General features: G+C 40.5%; 1 protein-coding gene across 5 annotated transcripts in view; it reads right to left on the bottom strand.

The window, feature by feature from the left end:
* cep128 (centrosomal protein 128) overlaps positions 1–21,775 on the bottom strand; it is a 416,638-nt gene that overhangs the window by 170,374 nt on the left and 224,489 nt on the right. For 4 of the 5 annotated variants that reach the window (XM_043696980.2, XM_087989605.1, XM_043696981.2 and 1 more), the window contains exon 17: positions 13,740–13,932. In XM_043696980.2, the coding sequence (XP_043552915.2) occupies positions 13,740–13,932 (193 nt within the window). Of the gene's footprint in view, positions 1–13,739; positions 13,933–19,063; positions 20,099–21,775 lie in introns of those variants that run through there. The other variant, XM_087989606.1, reaches the window with a different exon arrangement.

Genomic DNA, 21,775 nt, shown 5'->3' with positions numbered 1-21,775 from the left:
CACACCTCAGGCAATGGTGAGGTTGAGATGGTGGAACCTTCATGGTAACCACAGCAGTGCAGCAACTGAACCCGTGCTGTTGGCATCACTCTGCATTGCAAACCAGCTGTCCAGCCAACTGAACTAACCAACCTGTGAGTACCACTGGTAGGGCCAGTCTTTATTTCCCACCTTTAAATTGTCCTGAAGAAGGTGGTCTGACAATGAAGAAACAACAACAATTTCTGAAACAGAATGGTGTGCGACTTGGAGAAGTTGTAGATGGGGTGGAACTGGATAGTATTACAGAGCATCATAACTTAATCATCAGAACGGTTTCATCAGGTTACCATTTGGAAACTGATAGGGACACTTAATCCTCAGTGCTGACTTGGAGATAGGGCAGGAGTAAAAAATCTCAGTATCTGATCTTTAAGAGGTCTTAGGTTCTGTGGAATAGGAACACTGAAGGAAATTTTCTTTGCCCTTTCTCTTACACTCTAAAAAACAAAATGCTTCAAGTATACAAACCACAAGAGTATCGACCTCTGCCATCACCCATAAGCTAAATCTCTTCCTGAAATTAAGATTCCAACAACTTTGGGCAGTCATCAACAACTGAAAACTAGTCAACAAGGAAGGTATAATAGCATAGACACAAGAAGGTGATTACACTTAACAACATATCACATGTGTGAATGTCATTTTACAACATGGTTCAGGTTCTCAGTTTACAAAGAGATGACAGTTGAGAACAGGAAGTTTGGAAAATGACTTTCTGGGCTCATTTCAAGCAGGTTCAAAAGGAAAAGAAAGCAAGACTCATAATTCCACCTGTGTGAAATTTGAGAAGTGTAATACATAGGCAAACTACTAATTCTTGGTGATTTCTTTTTTCCTACAAATCAAACTATTACAAAATTTACAAAAACTATTACTATTAATAAAACAAATATGTTTTTGTAGCTTGCATGCAGTTAATTACTGAAATCAGTGCCTGCCTGTGACTATGAAAAACACAAGCTCAAAAGTTATTTCACTCCACTATTGCACAATTCCAAATACTAAAGATAAATACCAAAGCACAGAGTAGCTGATGTAGATATGTTACCAACTAGAGAATTAATTTCAGCACTATTATGGCCTTTGTATACTTGCAATGTCAGAAATCAAACTTGAGCAAAATCAGTAAAGGGTGCTTAAACCCAAAAGGGAAGAAATACATTCATTATTACAAAAGGAAATTATGAATGCCACTGATCTCTGACTACCTTTAACAACAATTTAGTAAGTATTCACTACCTGTTCACATACTCTAAAGCCCAAACTGATAGAATTTTAGTGGAAATAATGGATTTTTAAAGTCAATAACACCATAAGAAACGGAAGCAGAATTCAGCTATTCGGCTTATGGATTCCATTCTGCAATTGATCACAGCTGATATGTTTCTCCCCAGAATCTTAGAAATGATACAGCACAAAAGGGGGCCAATTGGCCCATTTTGTCCATACCAACCCAAAGACCATATCTTTTCTAATATCATCTTCCTACACATAGCCCATAGCCCTGCCGCTTACAGCATTTAGCATGCAGCTCCAGGTACCTTTTATAACACACTCCACCACCAACTCAGGCAATGAATTCCACAGACCTACCATCCTCTGCATAAAAAAGATTTTCCTCACATCCCCTCTAATACTTTGCCACTTGGCTTGAATCTGTGACCCCTGGTTTTTGAACACTCTTCCAAGGGAAACAAGTCTACTCTGTCTTTAACCCTCACAATTTGTAAACATTAATCATGTCACCCTCTCAACCCCAACCTCTCCAATCTCTCCTCATAGCTACAATTCCCCAGGCCTGGCAGCGTTCTGGTATATCTTCTCTGCCCTCTCTCCAGAGTAATTATGCCCTTCCTGTAATGTGATGACTAGAACTGCAAGCAATACTCCAGTTGGGGCTTCACCAGTGTCTTATATAGTTTCATCATTATATCCCTACTTTTGTGATCTATACTCTGCCAATGAAGGATAGCATTCCATATGCCTTCTTTACAACATTATCTACCAACACTGCCAACTTTAGGGGCCTGTCTATGTGCATGTCAAGATCTCTCACTTTGTCTACCCCCTCAGTTGATTTCCATTAACCATATATTTCCTTTTACTGTTTGACCTCCCTAAATGCACCACCTCACATTTATCAGAGTTGAACTCCATCTGCCACTTTCCTGCCCACTCCACCAACACACCTGTATCATTTTATAGCAAACAGCTATCCTCTATCCACTACTCAGCCAATTTTTGTGGCATCTGTAAATTTCCCAATTGTGCCCCCACTTCCAAGTTCAAATCATTAATGTACAAAACAAACAGCAGCAGTCCCAACACCAAGTCCTACAGAACACAACTTCAAACAGCTTTCCATTCACAAGGGCAACCATTGACTATTACCTTTTGTTTCCTGTTACTAAGCTAACTTTGGATTCAATTTGACACATTACCCTGTATCCCATAGCTTTTACATTTTACATTTTTGACCAGTCTGCCATATGGGACCTTGTCAAATACCTTACTTAAATCCATGTATTCAACATCCACTGAACTACCCTCATCGATCCTCCTTGTCACTTCCTCAAAGAATTCAATCAAATTTATAAAGGAAGGCCTCCCCTTAACAAAGCCATGCTGACTGTTCCTGACTAGACCATGCCTTTCTAAATGACAGTTAGTCCAATCTCTCAGGATCGATTCTATTATTTTCCCAAAACTGAAGTAAGACTAAATGGCATGTAATTGTTTGGCATTTCCTTTTTACTCTTTTGAAACAACGGAACCACACTTGCATTCATTCAGTCCTCCAGCACCTCACCTATATACAGTGAAGATTGGAAAATAATCCTCAGAGCATTTGCTATTTCTTCCCTGGTAAATGCTGATCCATCTGATCCTGAAGTCATAGCCATTTTCAAGAATTCCAACTCCTCTAACATTTCCTCTCGCGTTATGATTACTTTTTCCAACATGGATATTGGGATGCCAGTTCTGCCCCTCCTTTATCCATGTTTCCATAGCAACAATATCAAGCTGTCATGTGTCTAACTGTGCCATTAGTTCATCTGCCTTATTTGTAATATTCCTTGCATTGAAGTATAAACAGCACAACCCATCAATTTACTTTGCTGGATGCTTTTTAATCCTCATTTCTTTTGTCTTTCAAGTCACTGACTACATCATTAATTAATGTTCTACCTCTGTTTCCTGACCTGAATCTGACCCATCTAAGCCTACACTTTGATTCTGATTCCCCTGCCCTACGAGTTTAAAACCTCACCAACAGAACTAGCAAAAGCCCTTCAGTGGGACTTTCTCAATCCCGTTCTCCTGCCTTCTTCCTGTAGCCTTTGATCTCTTTATTAATAAAGAACCTATCCATCTCGGTCTTTAATACACTCAGTGACTTGCCTCTACAGCCTTCTGCGGCAATGAGTTCCACAGATTAACTACCCTCTGGCTGAAGAATTTCCTCCTCATCTCAGTTCTAAGGGTTTGGCCCTTCACTCTGAGGCTGTGCCCTTGGGTCCTAATCTCTCCTACTGTTGGAAAAATCTTTTCCACATCCATTCATCCAGGCCTCACAGTATTCTGCAAGTTTAAATTAAATCCTCCCGCTCATCCTCCTAAACTCCACAGAGTACAGATGCCAAGTCCTCAATCTCTCATCACATGATAAGCCCTTCATCCTTGAGATTATTCTTGTAAACTTTCTCTGGGCCCCTTCAAGGCCAACACACTCTTCCTTAGATACAAGACACAAAACTGCTCACAATATTCCAAATGCACTCTGACTAGATCCTTATATAGCCTCATTAGTACACCCTGTTCTAGTATTCTAGACCTCTTGAAATGATTGCAAATATTGCATTTGTCTTTCTAACTGCCAACTAAAATTGCATGTTAACCTTAAGTTAATCTTGAACTAGGACTCCTAAGTTCCTTTGTAATTCAGATTTCCTTAGCTTTTCCCCATTTCCAAAGTGGTGTACGCCTCTATCCTTCATACCAAAGTGTACAAAACCTCTCAATAAAACCAAAGAACTGTTAATGTTGAAAATCAGAAATTGCTGGATACAAAGCAGCTGTGGATACAAAGCAGAGTTAACATTTTGGGTCAAGTGACCTTTCTTCAGAACTGTTCGGTCTTGAGCAATTTCTGGGTTGTTTTTCACAATCTCACACTTTCCCACACTGCAGTCTATCTCTCACTTCATTGCCCACTCTACTGCTAGTACAAGTCCTTCTGCAGCCTACCTCCCCCCCCCCCCCCCCCCAACACTACCTGTCCCTCTTTGTGTCAAGTGCAAACTTAGCAACGCCCTCAGTTTCTTCATCCAGATTGTTAATGTATAATGTGAGTCATTGTAGTCACCTCTGCAGAACTCCACTGGTCACCAGCTGCTATCCTGAAACAGAACCCTTTAATCCCACGCTATGCCTTCTGTCAGTCAGCAAATCCAAGGTGAATCCAACTAATTTCACCATTGCATACATTTCTTTTGCATTTATTCTGTCCCTGACTTCCTTGGCCAGCCGTGGTTGCCTTGTCCACCCCTTGTTACGCTCTCCTTCCTTGGGATGAATTTCCACTGTGCCTCCCGAATTATCGCCAGAAACTCATGCCATTGCTGCAGCTCCATCTTCCCTGCTAGGCTTCTCTTCCAAACAATTCTGGCCAGCACCTCCCTCATATCGGTACCTTTACTCAACGGTAATATCATTACGTCTGATTTCAGCTTCTCCCTCTCAAGCTGATGAGTGAATTTGATCACATCATGGTCACTGCCCCAAGGGAGTTCCTTCACCTTAAGCTCCCTAATCAAGTGAAACATTACCACATCAACAAATCCTAAACAGCCTGCTCTCCACTGTGCTCTATCGCAAGCTGGAACAAAGTAAACCCATCTCAAAGATGTTCCACAAATTCCTTTCCTTGGGATCTGCTACTAATCTGATTTTCTTAGTCCACCTGCAAATTGAAGTCCCCCATGATTACTGCAATGCTGCCTTTCTCACATGCCTTTCTTATCTCCTGATTTATTTTCTGACCCATCCTGACTCCTGAGCCAAGGCTCCTTCAAACAAACTCCTGGGTTCCTCTACCTGCCTTGCTCATAGTCACACCCTCCTGTGTCTGACCACTGATCTAATTCAAGATAGTTATTCTAAGGGGTGTAAGTGCGTGCTAAAGTAAGTGTATTAAGGGCAAAAGAGTAACCATGGAGAATAAGGCCCCTTAAAGATCAATGTGGCAGACTATATGTAGAACCACATGAGAAGGGTGGGATACTAAACGAATATTTCATGTGGGTACTTACTATGGAGAAGGATATGGAAGCTAGGGAACTTGGATAAATAAATAGCGATATCTTGAAAAGAGTTCATATTACAGAAGAGAAGGTGCTAGAGATCTTAAAATGGATAAAGGTAGATAAATCCCAGGACCTAATCAGGTGTTTACTAGAACTTTGTGGAAACTGGGGAAGAGACTGTGGGGTCTATTGCTTAGATAGTTCTATCATTGACAGCCACGAGTGAGGTTCTGGAAGACGATTGGTTGGCTAACGAGGTGCCATTATTTAAGAAAGGCCGTAGGGAAAAGCTAGAGAACTATAGACAGGTGAGCCTGATGTCAGTGATGGGTAAGTTGTTGTTATTCTGAGGGACTGGATTTACATGCATTTGGAAAGGCAAGGACTGACTAAGGATATTCAACATGGTTTTGTGCATGGGAAATCATGTCTCATGAACTTGATGGAGTTTTTTGAGGAGGTGAAAGTGAGGTCTGCAGATGCTGGAGATCAGAGCTGAAAATGTGTTGCTGGAAAAGCGCAGCAGGTCAGGCAGCATCCAGGGAACAGGAGAATCGACGTTTCGGGCATAAGCCCTTCTTCAGGTTTCCTGACCTGCTGTGCTTTTCCAGCAACACATTTTCAGCTTTTTTGAAGAGGTGACAATGAAGATTGATAAAGGCAATGCAGTAGATGTTGTCTATAGATTTCAGCAAAGCGTTTGACAAGGTTCCATATGCTCAACTATTTAGTAACATGAAAATCCAGGGGAGCTAGCCAATTGGTGATAGAGGGTGGTGGTGGAGGAATGCTTTTCAGACAGGAAGCCTCTAACCTACAGTGTGCCACAAGGATCGGTGCTGGGTCCACTGCTTTTTGTCATTTACATGAATGACTTAGATGTGAATACAGGAGATGTGGTTAGCAAGTTTACACATGACACCAAGATAGGTAGTGTGGTGGATAGTGAGGAAGGTTATCTCAGAATACAATGGCACCTTGAACAGATGGGCCAATGAGCTGAGGAGTAGCAGGTGGAGCTTAATATAGATAAATGTGCTACATTTTGTTAAGGCAAACCAGGGCAGGACTTATGCAGTTAAAGGTAGGGCCCTCGGGAGTGCCGAACAAAGAGGCCGAGGGCTGCAGTTGCATAATTCCTTGAAAGTGAAATCGCAGGTGCATAGGGCATTGAAGAATGTGTTTGGCACACTTGCTTTCATTGGTCAGAGCATGGAGTACAGGAGTTGGGACGACATGTTGTGGCTATACAAGACAGTTACAAGGATATTGCTGGGACTGGAGGGTTTGTGTTATAGGGAGAGGCTGAATAGGCTGGGTTTTTTCCCCTGGAGTGTCAGAGGCTGAGGGGTGATTTTGTAGAGGTTTATAAAGTCATGAGGGGCATAGATAGTGTGAATAGCCAAAGCCTTTTTCGTAGAGTGGGATGTCCAAAACTAGAGGACGTCAGTTTAAAGTGAGACAGGAAAGACTTAAAAGAACCTGAGAGGTAATTTTTCAGACAGGATGGTGCATATATGGAACGAGCTGCCAGAGGATGTGGTGGAGGCAGGTACAATAACAACATTTAAATGGAATCTGGATTTGAATATGAATAGGAGGGGTTTAGAGGGATATAGGCCAAAAGCAGCCAAAAGGGACTAGGTTGAGTTGGACTGAAGGGTCTACTTCTGTTATACAGCAGCTCATCAACTCTGAGCCAGAATTCCTCAAGCTACCAACACTTTTTAAAAAAATATTCATTCATGGGCAGTAGACCTTTCTAACTGGCCAGCATTTACTGTCTGTCCCTAATTGTCCTTGAGAAGGTGGTAGTGAGCTTCCCTCTTGAACCACTGCAGCCCACATGTTGCAGCTAGACCCACAATGTCCTTAGGCAGAGAATTCCAAGATTTTGACCCAGTGACAGTGAAGGAACGGTGTTATGTTTCTAAGTCAGGATGGGTGTGGCTTGAAGGAGAACATGCAAATAGTGGTGTTCCCATGTATCAGCAACCCTTGTCCTGCTAGGTGGAAGTGGTTGTGAGTTTGGAAGGTGCTGGCCAAAAACCTTTGGTCAATTTCTGCAATGCATCTTGTAGATAATACACGATGCTGCTTCTGAGTTTTGGTGGTCAAGGGTGTAGATGCTGGTGGATGTAGTGTCAATCAAGTGGGCTGCTTTGTCCTGGATGGTGTCAAGCTTCTTGAGTGTTGTTGGAGCTGCACCCACCCAGGCAAGTGGGGAGCATTTCACCCAAGTCCTGGCTTGTACCTTGTAGATGGTGGGCAGGCTTTAGGGAGTCAGGAGGTGAGTTAGTCACCTCAGTATTCCAAGCCCCTGACCTGGCCTTGCAGCTACTGTGTTTATGTTGCAAGCTAAGTTGAGTTTCTGGTCAATGGTAATGCCCAGGATGTTGATAGTGGGGGATCCAGTGATGATAATACATTGAATGTCAAGGGGTTCATTGTCTTGCATTGGAGATGGTCATTGCCTGGCATTTGGGAGATGATGGCCTAATGGTATTATCACTGGACTGTTATCCAGAGATCCAGGTAATGTTTGGCTAATCCAGGTTTGAATCGAACCACGACAGATGGTGGAATTTAAATTCAATAAAATTCTGGAATTAAGAATGATGACCATGAATCAACTTTCAATTGTCGGAAAAACCCATCTAATGTCCTTTCGCCAAGGAAACTGCTAATCTTGCCTAGTCTGGCCTCCATGTGACTCCATATCCACAGCAATGTAGGTGACTCTTGTCTGGGCAATCAGGGATGGACAATAAATACTGGTCTAGCCAGTGACACCCTCATCCCATAAATGAATCAAAAAAGGTTTCAAGGCTATCCCTACATGAAACAGCAAGACTGTTAGCTCAAATAAAACATACTTTAAATTTAAATGGGAGTTGAAAATATATTTTATATGCTCATGATTAAATTGCAGGTACTGAATTTCAAATGAAACAATTTTGCAAATTTTAATAGCTCTAAGAATTCAAAAACCTACAATGGATCATCTTGCAAGCAGTGAAACCCAGGTTAGCATTGAAAAATTCAGTCTTTATCTCTTCCAGACAATGCTCAGTTTTACACATGGATGCAGTTAAGGACCTTCAATAAAAATGATACAAGTTGGCAACTACAAAAGTAACTCAACATGTGTGCCTCCTGCAGAATCATAGATACCTGACTTTATTCTCTTCCTCCACACCTCCACAGTCTAGTCTTTCAGGATTGTTACCCAAAATAGCACTTCAAGGAACAGACTGCTGAGGCATACACACAAGTACTATCAAAATACCAACTGGATTTCAACCCAACATTAGTTCCTTTGAAGTTTACATTACCCAATTCACATGTTACACGACAACCTTGCTAAAGCTGCAGCCTTCTGAGCTAATTGGTATCAAGCAATTCCAGTGCCCTCCATAATCACTATTTTGAATACCATTCACCAATAGTGAGTAATCTGAATCGGCAACATATCTGTGGATGACATCAATACATTTGTATTGCATATCTAAAAACATAGTGACACCAATGCCCAAGCACTGTGGGCTGGATTCTAAGCTTACAGCCGTGACCAACCTTAGAGTCCATGGTATTATCCATCTGCCACCATAATGTGTCAGTTTAGATTCCTGCTTGCAACCTGAGCCTATGTTTACCCTCTAAACATGCACCTTCCTACTGGACAGCCCCAAACTTGTCCATCCAATGCTCGACTGAACAAGCTCAAACAGAGATGGCTGCAAGCGGGCCACCCAGTTTCCATTCTGTCTGCTCACTCCCACTGAAAACCACAAAATCCAGACCTACAATATGACTTCGGAGCTCAAAACAGTGTTGTCATGTGTACCCTAGATAAACACACACAGAATGGAAATGCATTATTAAATAGCAAATAGTTTGCTAGCTTTCACTTTATACCACACATTGATGTTAACATTTGTGGTATTATGCAGCTATTTTGTATGCATAAGACTTTCCACACAGTGTCCCCTCCAAGTTTACAGTCAGAACCACAACTGTCATGGGAATAAACCTTTAGCCAAATATTTCAATACATGCATCATTCTTGTCACATTTAACTTGTTGTAACAAACAATGCTCTAGCTTCCAAGTTGTGCAGGAGGAGCTGGACAAAATTTTGCGGTGGTACATTCCCAAGAACTGGATAAACTGCAAGCTCCAGGTTCAATCTGTGGAAGACTCAAGAAAATACAGTGGCATATTGCTCTTGGGCATTTATGGAGAAAAAAAATCTGTCCAAAGCTGTCCACTACAAAAAGATTTCTTCAGCCATGTCTCATAAATCTCACCACTCTGTTTCAAAGGCTGCCAAGACTGAGATTAGTGATTCCAATGCAGATATCATCAATGCAAAAAAAAATTGGAATCCCCTTCAGGATGTAAAATGCTTGGATTCCTAATAATTAAACTACAGCAAAATAGTAAAGGCCTATAGGAGGTATAGCAATAAAGTATTAAATATGTCCAATTTATATATCTACAGTGTCAGCTTACTGAGTAGACTGTCCCCTAGAGTCAGAAGGCTTGGAGGGTCAAGTCTTCATTCCATAGATTTGAACATGTCAAGCAGGACAGAAAGGGATGTGCTAGAGAGCTGCTTATTTCAGAATGGACCTTAAACAAACCATCCTGCCCACCCTCTCAGGTGAACAGAAGAGATCACCTGGCACTTTTGGAAAGAGTGTAAGGGAATTCTCACCTGTGTTCTGGTCAACCAAAATCACCAAAACAAAACTTGTCTGGTCATTATCTCATTGCTGTCTGTGGGGATTTTCTACATACAACTTGACTGATATTTTTCATAGAATCTTTACAGTGTGGATTTGGCCCATTGAGTCCACACCAACCCTCTGAAGAACATCCCACCTGAACCTAACCTCTTACACTATCCTTGTAGCCGTGCATTTCCCATGGCTAATCCACCTAGTCTGCACATCCCTTAACGCTATGGGCAATTTAGCACAGCCAATCCATTTAACCTGCACATTGTGGACTGTGGGAGGAAACTGCAGCACTTGGAGGAGACCCACACAGACACGGGGAGTATGTGCAAACTCCACACAGACAGTCACCTGAGGCTGGAATTGAACTCAGGTCCCTGGTGCTGTGAGGTAGCAGTGCTAACCACTGAGCCACTGTCTCATCACAGCTTACATCACAACATGACTACTGTTCAAAATGAATAGCATTTGCCTGTAAAACATTTTGAGATGCAGGATTGTGAACGATGTTATAAGAAATACCATCCTTTCTAGGATCAAAATGTAGAATTATGTTAACAAAGCTGAATTAAAGACACCATCTGTATGCACAAAGCATTTGCAATAAGATTAATGATTCAAATGCACAAATTGAGGTAAATTCAAGGGGAGGCATTGGCCTAGTAGTATTATCATAGAGTGTTAATCCGGAGGTGCAGGTAATGTTTTGGGGACCCAGGTTTGAACCCCATCATGGCAGATGGTGGAACTTGAATTTAATTTTTAAAAATCTGGAATTAATCATCTAATGATGACCAAGAATCCATTGTCGATTGCTGGAAAAGCCCATCTAGTTCACTAATGTCCTATAGGGAGGGAAACTGCTATCCTTACGTGGTCTGGCCTATATGTAATTCCAGACCCACAGCAATGTGGTTGACTCTTAACTGCCCTTGGGCAATTATGGATGGGCAATAAATACTGGTCTAGCCAGCGACACCCTCATCCCATGAATGAATGAATAAATAAATATGATTTAACTTCCATTGCGGAGTGCAGACTACAAGGCGACCAAGATTGGTAAACGAATAGCCAAGGATAATCTACATTGAGGAGGAATAGACACTGCTAATTAGGGACGATAGCAGTAAATTAGTAAGAGATGATCTTTGATTGAAGGATCAAGATGGAGCTAAGAAACAATGAGGGGCAGCAAAGGTAGTTGGTTATACAACACCAAACCGTATGGGCATGTTATAAAATCAGGAAATTAGAGATACACGAAACATGTGTGTATAATGGGTGACTTCAGTTTACAGATGGACTGGGTAAACCAAATCAGTTTGATGCTTTGGAGGATGAATTCCTGCAGTGTGAACAAGGTGGGTCTCTGGAATGGTCAGTCAAAGGGCCACATGGGATTCAGTTTATTTTGATGTGCAATGAGAAAATGTTAATTAGTGACGCTTCTGTAAAGGAACCTTGAGTATTAGTGACAATTATACCATAGAATTTTACATGGGGTTTGAGTGTGATATGGTGAATTGAAACTAGACTCATTGTTTTCTTCACTCAGATTTGACGATCTGTTGGGCCATTTGGATAGGGTGAATTGAGAAAATGTACGAAAAAAATTAAGTTAAAATTTACACAACACCAGGTTATGGTCCAACAGGTTTACCTGGAAGCACTAGCTTTCGGAGCACTACTCCTTCATCAATGAAGGAGCAGCGCTCCAAAAGCTATGGTTCCAATTAAACCTGTTGGACTATAACCTGGTGTTGTGTAAATTTTAACTTTGTTCACGCCAGTCCAACTTCCAAATCATAAAACAATTAATGGTACATAGGAACTAGCTAGTACTTGAAGAAATGCTCCAAAGTCTACAATATATATACATTCATCAGGGCCCTAACACGAAAAGAAAAGGCAAATCAACTGTGGTTAATAAAATAGGTTAATGCTGCATTAGACAAAAAGAAGTCTGAAATACTGCTTTGCCTGAGGTTTGGAAGTCATTTAGAACCAACAAGGAAGGGCCAAGAAATTCATAATGGGAGGGAAAAAAGAATATGAATACAATCTAGCAAGGAACAGAAAGGAGGACTGTAAAAGCTTCTGTCGGTATGTGAAAGGTAAAAGATTAGCATGGATAAATGTGGGCTCTGTACAGGTGGGGGTGAGGACAGTTTATAGTGGAGAACAGGATCTCCATCTGTACTGTAAAATTCTGTAATTTTCAAGGGTGCTACTTATAGGTGAACCAGTAGATATTGTGTTTTTGGATTTTCAGAAAATGTTTGATAAGCTCCCACACAGGATATTAGCAAATAAAATAAGAGGGTATGGAATTAGGAGAAATATTCTAGCATGGATTGTGAGTGGGTTAGTAGACAAAAAACAAAGAATAGAAATAAATACATCATTCCCAGAATAGTAGGCTGTTACAAATGGGTATTACAAGGGTCAATGCTAGATCCACAACTATTCATAACCTATATAAAAGATTTGAATGTGAGAACTAATTGAATTATTTCCAAATTTACTGATAAGAAAGGAAGTGTAATAGAGGTTCACCAGAAAAATTCCTGGGATGGCAGAAGTATTTTTTGAGGAGATATTGAGGAAATTGGATTCCACTCTGCACTCTGTAGAGTTTCGAAGAATAAGAGGTCTCAGTGAAACCTGCAAAGTTCTTACAGAGTGTGACAGGGTGTATATAGATTGGATGCTTCCCCAACTGGTGACTCTAGAACCAAATCCTAGGGTAAGGGTCAGACCATTAAAGACTGAGATGAGGAGGAATATTCTCATTCAGGTAGTAGTGAATCTTTGGAATTCTGTACCCCAGAGGGCTGCTTAAGTCCAATCATTCAATACAGAATCGATACATTTCTGCAGACTAATGACATTAGGGGATACAGAGAGAGAGCAGGAACATGACACTGGTGAGATGATCAGCTGTGATCTAGAATAGCAGGCTGGGTAGATAGCTCAATGGCCTGCTCCTTTTCCTATTTTCCAGAAGTACAAAAATTACAGAAAAGTATAAGTCCATAATAATATTCAGATTCCACACCAACCACTCTACACAATCTCAGTTTCTTCAATCTTCCTAACTTTCCATTTTGCTGAATACAACTAGATATTCTCAGTGTATATATTTCAACTCTATTACAGTTGATTCCTGTTGGGAAGTACTTACATGAATTTCACAAATAAAACCGGGGCTCTTTTAGATATTTGAACCATAACATCACTTCCAATACAATAGATTTATTTTTCTTTAAACAGGTATAGACAATAAAATCTTATTTATTATACACTCCCACTCAGCACCGGCAACAGGTAGTCGAAATTATTACAATCATTTTAACCTCACAATCCTACAGCTGGAATTCCACATTGTACCCATACCTGATTAATTTTCCTTTATTATTTGTGTCCAGAAATTTCAACAAAGACCAATTACTGCATTCAATAATAGTTCATCACTCCACAATGCAATCACTGTGGGAGGTCAGCATGGATTTTAATTACAAACACTGAATGTTTCCTCTCTACCCAACACCTTGAGAAAGTGCACTGGTGTTGGTCAGTAATGTATTATTGTTTCTCCTGGTTACATCTGACTTATACCTCATCTCGACAATGAGGATACAGGACTAACCTCTTTTTTCCTTGTGTATTTCCTCAAGAAGACGTTCTTGCTTTGCGATTTGCTCTATGAAAAGCTGACTCTCGGACTCCTTGTCCTGTAGGAGTTCCTTCAACTGCACACGACACTGTCGGAGGTGGGATCGTAGTTTGAGCTCTCGTCCTTCTCGTTCCTTCATTTCTTCACATAGCCACTGTAGTTTGGTCTAAAAAGCAATATTGTTAGTCAGATTCTGAAGTACCATTTGTATCAAAGTCTGATCCAAATTAGTCAGAACTTTTGAACAAAAAGGAAGAAACGGAATTTAGATCATATGAATTAGTAATAATGTCAGAAGTCATACAACACCAGGTTTATTTGAAATCACAAGCTTTCAGAGCACTGCTCCTTCACCAGGTCCTTCATCACTTCACCTGACGAAGCAGCAGCACCCTGAAAGCTTGTGATTTCAGATAAACTCATTGGGCTACTACATACTGGTGTTGTGTGACTTCCGACTTTGTCCACCTCAGGCCAACACCAGCACCTCCACAGCTTAATAATAATGATCAGAGGTGGTTTGAGTCATACTATTGTATAAAATTTGGATAATATACTACTTTTAGGACTTTACATTAATTACAATTTACATCTAGGAATCCTATACTAATCACATTTTGAATAAATTAGTTTAGGGTTTGCCTGCTGAGAGAGAGGTAATTAACAGTTAAATTGATCAAGTTGCTACCAATTCAAAACTGCAGAGACAGCTTGAAAACAAATGCAGACTTGTCAGTACATGAGAAATGACTTATTGATAAGGGTTAGCTTGGCTGAAGTGCTCACAAACAGCACCCCTGTCTTAAAGAGACAGATTCAAGGCTTCCTAAGAAATCATAGCATGTGCCCCTCCCTATCACACGATAAAAGCTCATAGCAACACAAATCACACATGGACTTTTGATGAGAATAGTCTTCCAGCATATTGATCAATTAAGTATAATCAATATTAAAATATTCAAGACAAATTATTTGCGTATTTTTCCTCATTTTAACACAAGACACCACTTATCGCTGATACTAATGAATTATTTTAAGTACCTGTGAAAATGTTGAAAAAGCCTGCTAAACATATGTTCTGATACCAGACAACTTCATATAACATCTCGAAACATCAATAGTTGGAATGAACACCTGTTTTTTTTTCAGTTACTTGTTAATGACTTCAGCTATGAAGGGAGAGGGAGCGATCTCCTGACCTAACCAAATGATTGTTAATACAAGCAATTTCCAAATATGGCACAAGAAATCCCCAAACTATTTTTAAATGCTGTATGTTTCAATTCATTTAGGGCACAGTCAACATCATCACTCCTATGGTGAAAACTGTCCCAAGATGCATTAAACCAAGTGGCATGGTGGCTCAGTGGTGAGTGCTGCTACCTCACAGGGCCAAGCACCCAGGTTCAATTCCAGCCTTGGGTGACTGTCTGTATGGAGTTTGTTCCAGTTTCCTCCTACAGTCCAAAGATATGCAGATTAGGTGGATTGGCAATGCTAAATTGCCCATAGTGTTCACGAATGTATAGGCTAGGTGTTTTAGTCAGGGGAAATGAGGAATAATAGGGAATGGGTCTGGATGGGATACTCTTCACAGGGTTGGTGTGGACTTGTTGGGCCAAATGGCCTGTTTCTACACTGTAGGGATTCTATGAAATCCAACTATACTATTAGCATCCAAAGACTTCACACCCTATGACGTCCATGTTTTAAGTATATTGAACTTTTACTGAGTAAATTCTAAATTTATTTCATCAAGTTAGTTTGTCCTTCTCTGTAATTTTCATTTTAATCTGTCGGTCAGTAGAACAGGACCCATTGATCCAATTGTGAATTTGTAATTTAAAAGTTAAATTGGTTTAAAGATATCAGCAAGCTCAAAATTTAATCAGATCCAAATTCTTAAGTGATCTTTAAAGAAACATTCTTCCAAGTATACCCATAAGTGTACTTATTAGATGCACTGCTGTAGAGTGTGAAGATCCTGTTAGCATCTGAACCTTAGACTTTCAGAAGGTTAAAAAATTTTGATCAACAACGTTTTTCACAAAAATAATTTGTTCAGGCAAATATGATCTGAGCAAAGATGAGCTTAAAAAGTTTACAATATTAAAGTGGTCACAAATTTTATCCAAAACTGATACATTCTTAAGGTCTGAAGAAATAAAATCTATTACAGGAATGAGAAAAATTGTGTTGATGCCTTTAATAGAGATTAACCCACAATCTTCGTACAGCCTGCATCTCTGTCCTCTACCTGCCTTTCTATTCCAAATTTAGCTACTGTCAGGCATACTGACCTTCACTGCTAAACAACAACGGCATTTCTTTAATTGTATTTATCATAGTCAAGCATTTGTAAAAATACCACTGCAGTCACAAGCTGAAAGATTTCTGAGTCACTATTCACCTATTTTACAGTCAAAGGAGATCATAGGTGGTCTAACTTTACCGAATAGAAGTGAGACATCTACTCCTCTACGATGGTGTGAGAGGGCGCCTTCTTGATATATGTCTATGCTACAATTTCAAAAAATGGTGGAAAAAATTAGCCTACTGAATGATGGTGATGGTGAACTTCCCCAGATCAGAACCAGTCCCATGAGCAATTGTAATGTCCTTCTGCTCTGAATAAAAAATCTGGCCTGAAACATTTCAACTTATTTGCTCTCGTGTTTACATGTGGTCTACTGTGAAAGAAAGTTTCCTGGCAAGCAACGGCACACCATGTGAAGCTACTGTATTGATTCCTGATGCTTTGTGATATTTTTAAACAGAGAGCAAAGCAAAGTTTTTTTTACATCTAGAGCAAAAATATAACATAATGATAAAAAGGAGATTTGAAAAGATTTTGATTGCAGACTGCTATGAAACCAGAGCTTTAAATTTACTTGCAGGTGAGTAGAAAGGTGTGTGGAGTCATGAGGTTAGGCTCTTTCTTCCAAATGTTGGATGCCTTTGAATGAGGGATCCCGCTCAGGACAAGTGTTTTGCTTTCTAGGTTTCTGCATGATGAGTCGCTTGGCCACTACCATCAGCGTGTGATGAAGTCCTTAGATGAGCATCAATTGCCCATTTAGATCCTTAACTGGTGCCAGGGCAGGGAAGTTACCACAGGTCTTCCCAGTCAGGACTTAATTGGGTCAGGACCTGCCACCCATCATCCAATGAAATATCCTCATTTTCCAAACTTCAAGGTGAGGCTTTAATTTCCACGCCCAATGACTGATTTTCACTTCCTTAACCAAAATCTAGATCTAACATAAAACTGAAATTGAGCTGCTACTAAGAGATTAATACTGGAGTTACCCATTCTAAGTTCATCACCAATGCACACTCACTGGGGAATTAATGCTTTCAACCATGGGATGAAATGTAACATGGTACCTTTTATATCATGCATAAAACAATCAACACCTAACTTCACAATAGTGACTCACAAATCAATCAGTCATTCAGTCAGATCTGATTTTAATCTCATTTTAACCGATATTCCTGCAGATCTGTAATAATCTTTTGTGGTAATTAAGAATCAACCTACCTTTGTATTCAAAATATTTAAAGGTTCACAGATAACATGAATAGCAATAGTCTTTTCTTGAGGATGGGGGAGTTCAAAACTAGAAGGCATACTTTTAAGGTGAGAGGAGAAAGATTTAAAAGGGACATGAGGGGCAATGTTTTACGCAGAGGGTAGTTCATATATGGAATTAACTGCGTGAGGAAGTGGTAGATGTAGGTACAGTTCCCACATTTAAAAGACATTTGAACAGATACATGAATAGGCAAGGCTTAGAGGGATTTGGGACAAATGCAGGCAAATGGAACAAGTTTTAGTTTGGGAAACTTGTTTGGCACGGACAAGTTGGATCCGAGGGTCTGTTTCCGTGCTGTGTGACTCTCTGACAATGACTTTTGAGGAAGGCAATTCTAAAGACTCAGAACGCTCAGAGAAAAGAAGGTTTTGTCATCTCTGGCTTTAAAGGACACCTCTTTATTTATAAACTATGACTCCTAGTTCTAGATTCTCCCACAGGAGAAAACATCCTTTCAACATCAACTCAGTCAAGTCCCCTCAGGGTCCTCCAACTCTAATAAACTCAAGAGGATACAGGCCTGTGTAGCCTTCTCCCATAAGGCAATCTGCTCATTTCAGGATTAAGGTTTGAACAAATTTTCAAAATATGAACTTTTTTCCTTTTTCAAGTTAAGACAACTACTACGTAGTTTAATACAATACATTTAGCATAAAAATACATTCCAAAGAGCTTCACAAAAAGACGCAAGGAGAATGGATACCAAGGAAAAAGTAGAGGAGACTTAAAGCTTAGGCAAATGGACAGGTTTTGATGAGATAACAAGTAGAGCAGCAGAGAGATTTAGAGGAAACCCAAACAGCAAAGTGGGTAATGATGGTGCAATGGTAGAGAAGAATATACAAAAACCGACTCAGTTGAATAGATCACACATGGCAGGATACAATATTACACAGATCAAGTACTGCAAGATGATTGGGGAGCTGCAGAAGACAACATGAATTTCAAATGAGTTATGTTGAGATGACATAAACTAGTCTTGGTCAGCAAAGATTAGGGCTATAGGTAAATAAATGCAAGGGACAATTTTGTGTCGCAGTGTTGCTCAGAACAAGCTGCAGTGTGGAGAATAGGAGGTCAGCAAAAAAAACAATGTTTCGTTGATCAGCCCAGCATAGCAGATGAATGCTTGGTATCTCAGGTGGCACAGTGGTTAGCACTGCTGCCTCACAGCGCCAGGGACCCAGGTTCGATTCTGACCTCGGGTGACTGTCAGTGTGGAGTTGGCACATTCTCCCCGTGTCTACGTGGGTTTCCTCTGGGTGCTCTAGTTTCCTCCCACAGTCCAAAGATGTGCAGGTCAGGTGAATTGGCCATGCTAAATTGCCCATTGTGTTAGGTGCATTAGTCAGAGACAAATGGGTCTGGGTGGGTTCACCTTCGGAGAGTCGATGTGGACTTGTTGGGCCGAAGCGCCTGTTTTCACACTGTAGGTAATCTAATCTCATAATCATAGGGCAGGGATCGAACAAGGACAACTCAGATTCAGGTCAGGTGTGTAGCCGCGGGAAGGAATATTAAGTCAAACTAATTCATTCTAGACCACTTAAAACATTAAAGAGTAACAACACAATCCATGAGAAATCTAGGTATTTTCAGAAGTTGCGTGCCTAGCTTCACCGTGATAATGAGGGTACGTGTGAACTGTGCAAGGAAGAGCATTTAAAAAGACTTGTGACAAATAATATGTGATCACGTTTTATTCCAAAGAGCACAGAAAACTTACACATTAAGACAAACAACATTATAACAGGTTAAAACTTATTATTACAGAAGTTGTATGCAGTCTCATTTGAAACAAAATACTAAAGGTGGAAAAATTTTCAATGTAATTCAGTGGGTGTGAGCTCACTCTCTGTAGGCTTGAGAATCAGCACCTCACTGTCGTTGCAACAGAACTGACGGATTCAACAAAACCGCACATATATCAGAAATCCGTAGCCCTTTAATCCAACCTTCACATTTCTCTATTTTCTGATTCGAGGCTAAATTCTTGTGAGTTTCGTTTTGGAAGTGGTTGGGGGTTGGCATCCATGAACTCTGGTTAATATTTAGCTCTTATTTGCATTGGCTCTGTGAGAGATGTCTCAATATTATAGTGTGGCTAAAACGCAATTGTATTGTTGCTCTATAACGTACTGGTCAGGCCCTGTGTCTTGTGTCATGATCAGATCTCATCACTGCCACTGATAACTCATTTCTACCCATGAGAGGGTGCAGGAAGGCCAAAAAAACATGATTTCAGGTACCAGAAATTCTCGGTATGAGCTGAAGTTATAAAGGCTTGTTTTCTGAGTATGGATGACACTTTGGAGACAACGTTAATTAAAGTTTGAAGATTACGAAGGGGACCGGGTGAGATAAATTCACAGTGGTTAAAGCTCTACCACACCAGAAGACAACTAGTTGTAAGAAAGAAGCCCAGTCAGACAGAAGGACTGTTATCCCGTGGTGGGAAAACAAAGAAATTAGCACAGAAGATCATTGAAGTTGCCTGCAAAGTTGGACCATTAAGGGACAAATTAGAGTATTTCTAGACAGAGAAATGAAGTGGAATATAGTGATAGCATAGATTGGCAATAGGTATGAGACCTCTTTCGGTTCTAAGATTTCTTGTTTTAGCAAGCAGCCATACGTGCTGCTTCTGACAAGGATTCACTTGGGATCTTCCTAGACCACCTGACTTTCCTCTTGAAACTTCAAGGGATCATGAGGGGTGCCTCCAAACTTCTTTTTCTGCAGGAAAAAGAAAAATATTTGGTTTAACTGACATGGGATTATATCAATTGAAGTGAAGCACAGCTTCAAAATTCTCACAACATTTTAATGGTAATGTGCATCAGCTTCATGCATGCCCCCAAAACATTTACTAATTTAGTTCAAAAGCTTGCAGTTAAATTATTGCCAAGCACATTACATAACCTGCATTAATAATTGCTGAGATATCCATTTCTAACACAATAAGAACATGGTATAAATTACTCACCAGAAGCAGTGGAGAAGTCAGCTTCCTCTCGGGTTGGTACATTTCCTTTTTGAAAAGACTTGTTTGTTCTTTTATTTAAGGACTCTCGTTCATATATGCCCTTGAGAAAGTGATGGTGTGCTGCCTTCTTGAACCGTTTCAGTCAGGCGATATTAGCGAGGGAGTTCCAGGACTGACCAGCAGAAGTGAAGGAATGGTGATATCGTTCTAAATGAAGTTTTCAAGGTGGTGACCTTTCTATGTACCTGCTCCCTTGTCATTCTAGGTGGTAACAGATACAGATTGGAAGGTGATGACTGAGGACCCTAGGTGAGTTAGAAACATAGAATCATAGAATCCCTACAGTGTGGAAGCAGACCATTCAGCCCATTGGGTCCATACCAATCCTCCAAAGAGTATTCCACCCAGACCCACTCCCCCAACCTATCATTGTGACCCTGCATTTCTCATGGCTAATCCACTCAGCCTGCACATTCCTGGACACTGTGGGCAATTTAGCATGACCAATTTATCAACCTGCACATCTTTAGGCTGTGCAAGGAAATCAGTGAGCTCAAAGGAAATCCACACAGGCACGGGCAGAACGTGCAATCTCCACACAGACTGTCACCTGAGAATGGAATCAAACCCACGTCCCTGGAGTTGTTAGGCAGCAATGCTAAACATTGAGCCACCATGCAGCTCCACCCCCCCCCCCCCCCCCAAATTGCTGTGATGAATCTTGTAGGTGGTATAAATTGGTGCCAGAAAGTGTCAGTGGTAAAAGGTTTGAATACTGAAGGTATTGATGGGGTGCTAACCAAGACTGCTTTGTCCTGGATGGTGTTGAGCTTCTTAACTGCTTTGGAGCTGCACCATCCAGGCAAATGGAGAGCATTCCCTCACATTCCTAACTTGTTCCTTGTAAATGGTAGACAAGTGTTGAGAAGAAAAGCTGAGTTAATCAATGCAGAATTCCTAGTCTCTGATCTGCTCTTATTGGTGCAGTATTTATATGGCTAGTCCAGTTCAATTTCTGGCCAGTAGTTACCCATAAGATGTTGATATTGGGTCTCAAAGTATTTGCATATTTCCAACACTATGTTTTTCACATTATTGTTCTTGTTTTAACAAAGGTCATTATGTGGATTATCACAGATGATCAATGGCTTTTTAAGAGTCCAAAGGAATACATCCAATGTTTGACATGCGAAAATTTTAATAAACAAAAAAGTAATAATTTTCCAGCATGCTACAGTACAAAATTAATCTTTCACCACAAGTGATGTCAGGTCCATTTCACTTGTTTATTGAGATTAGAATCCCATCCAGACTCACCCCCTCCCCTATCCCTGTAACCCTGCATTTCCCATGGCTAATCCACCTAACCTGCACATCCCCGGACACTATGAACAATTTAGCATGGTCAATCCACCTAACCTGCATAT

This window comes from Chiloscyllium plagiosum, unplaced genomic scaffold (genome assembly GCF_037043375.1).
Source record: "Chiloscyllium plagiosum isolate Xiang-an unplaced genomic scaffold, Cpla_swu_hap1 HiC_scaffold_8, whole genome shotgun sequence".
NCBI classification, from domain to species: Eukaryota; Metazoa; Chordata; class Chondrichthyes; order Orectolobiformes; family Hemiscylliidae; genus Chiloscyllium; species Chiloscyllium plagiosum.
The sequence above is the reverse complement of the archived record's forward strand: the minus strand, read 5'-3'. Positions and strand labels throughout refer to the sequence as shown.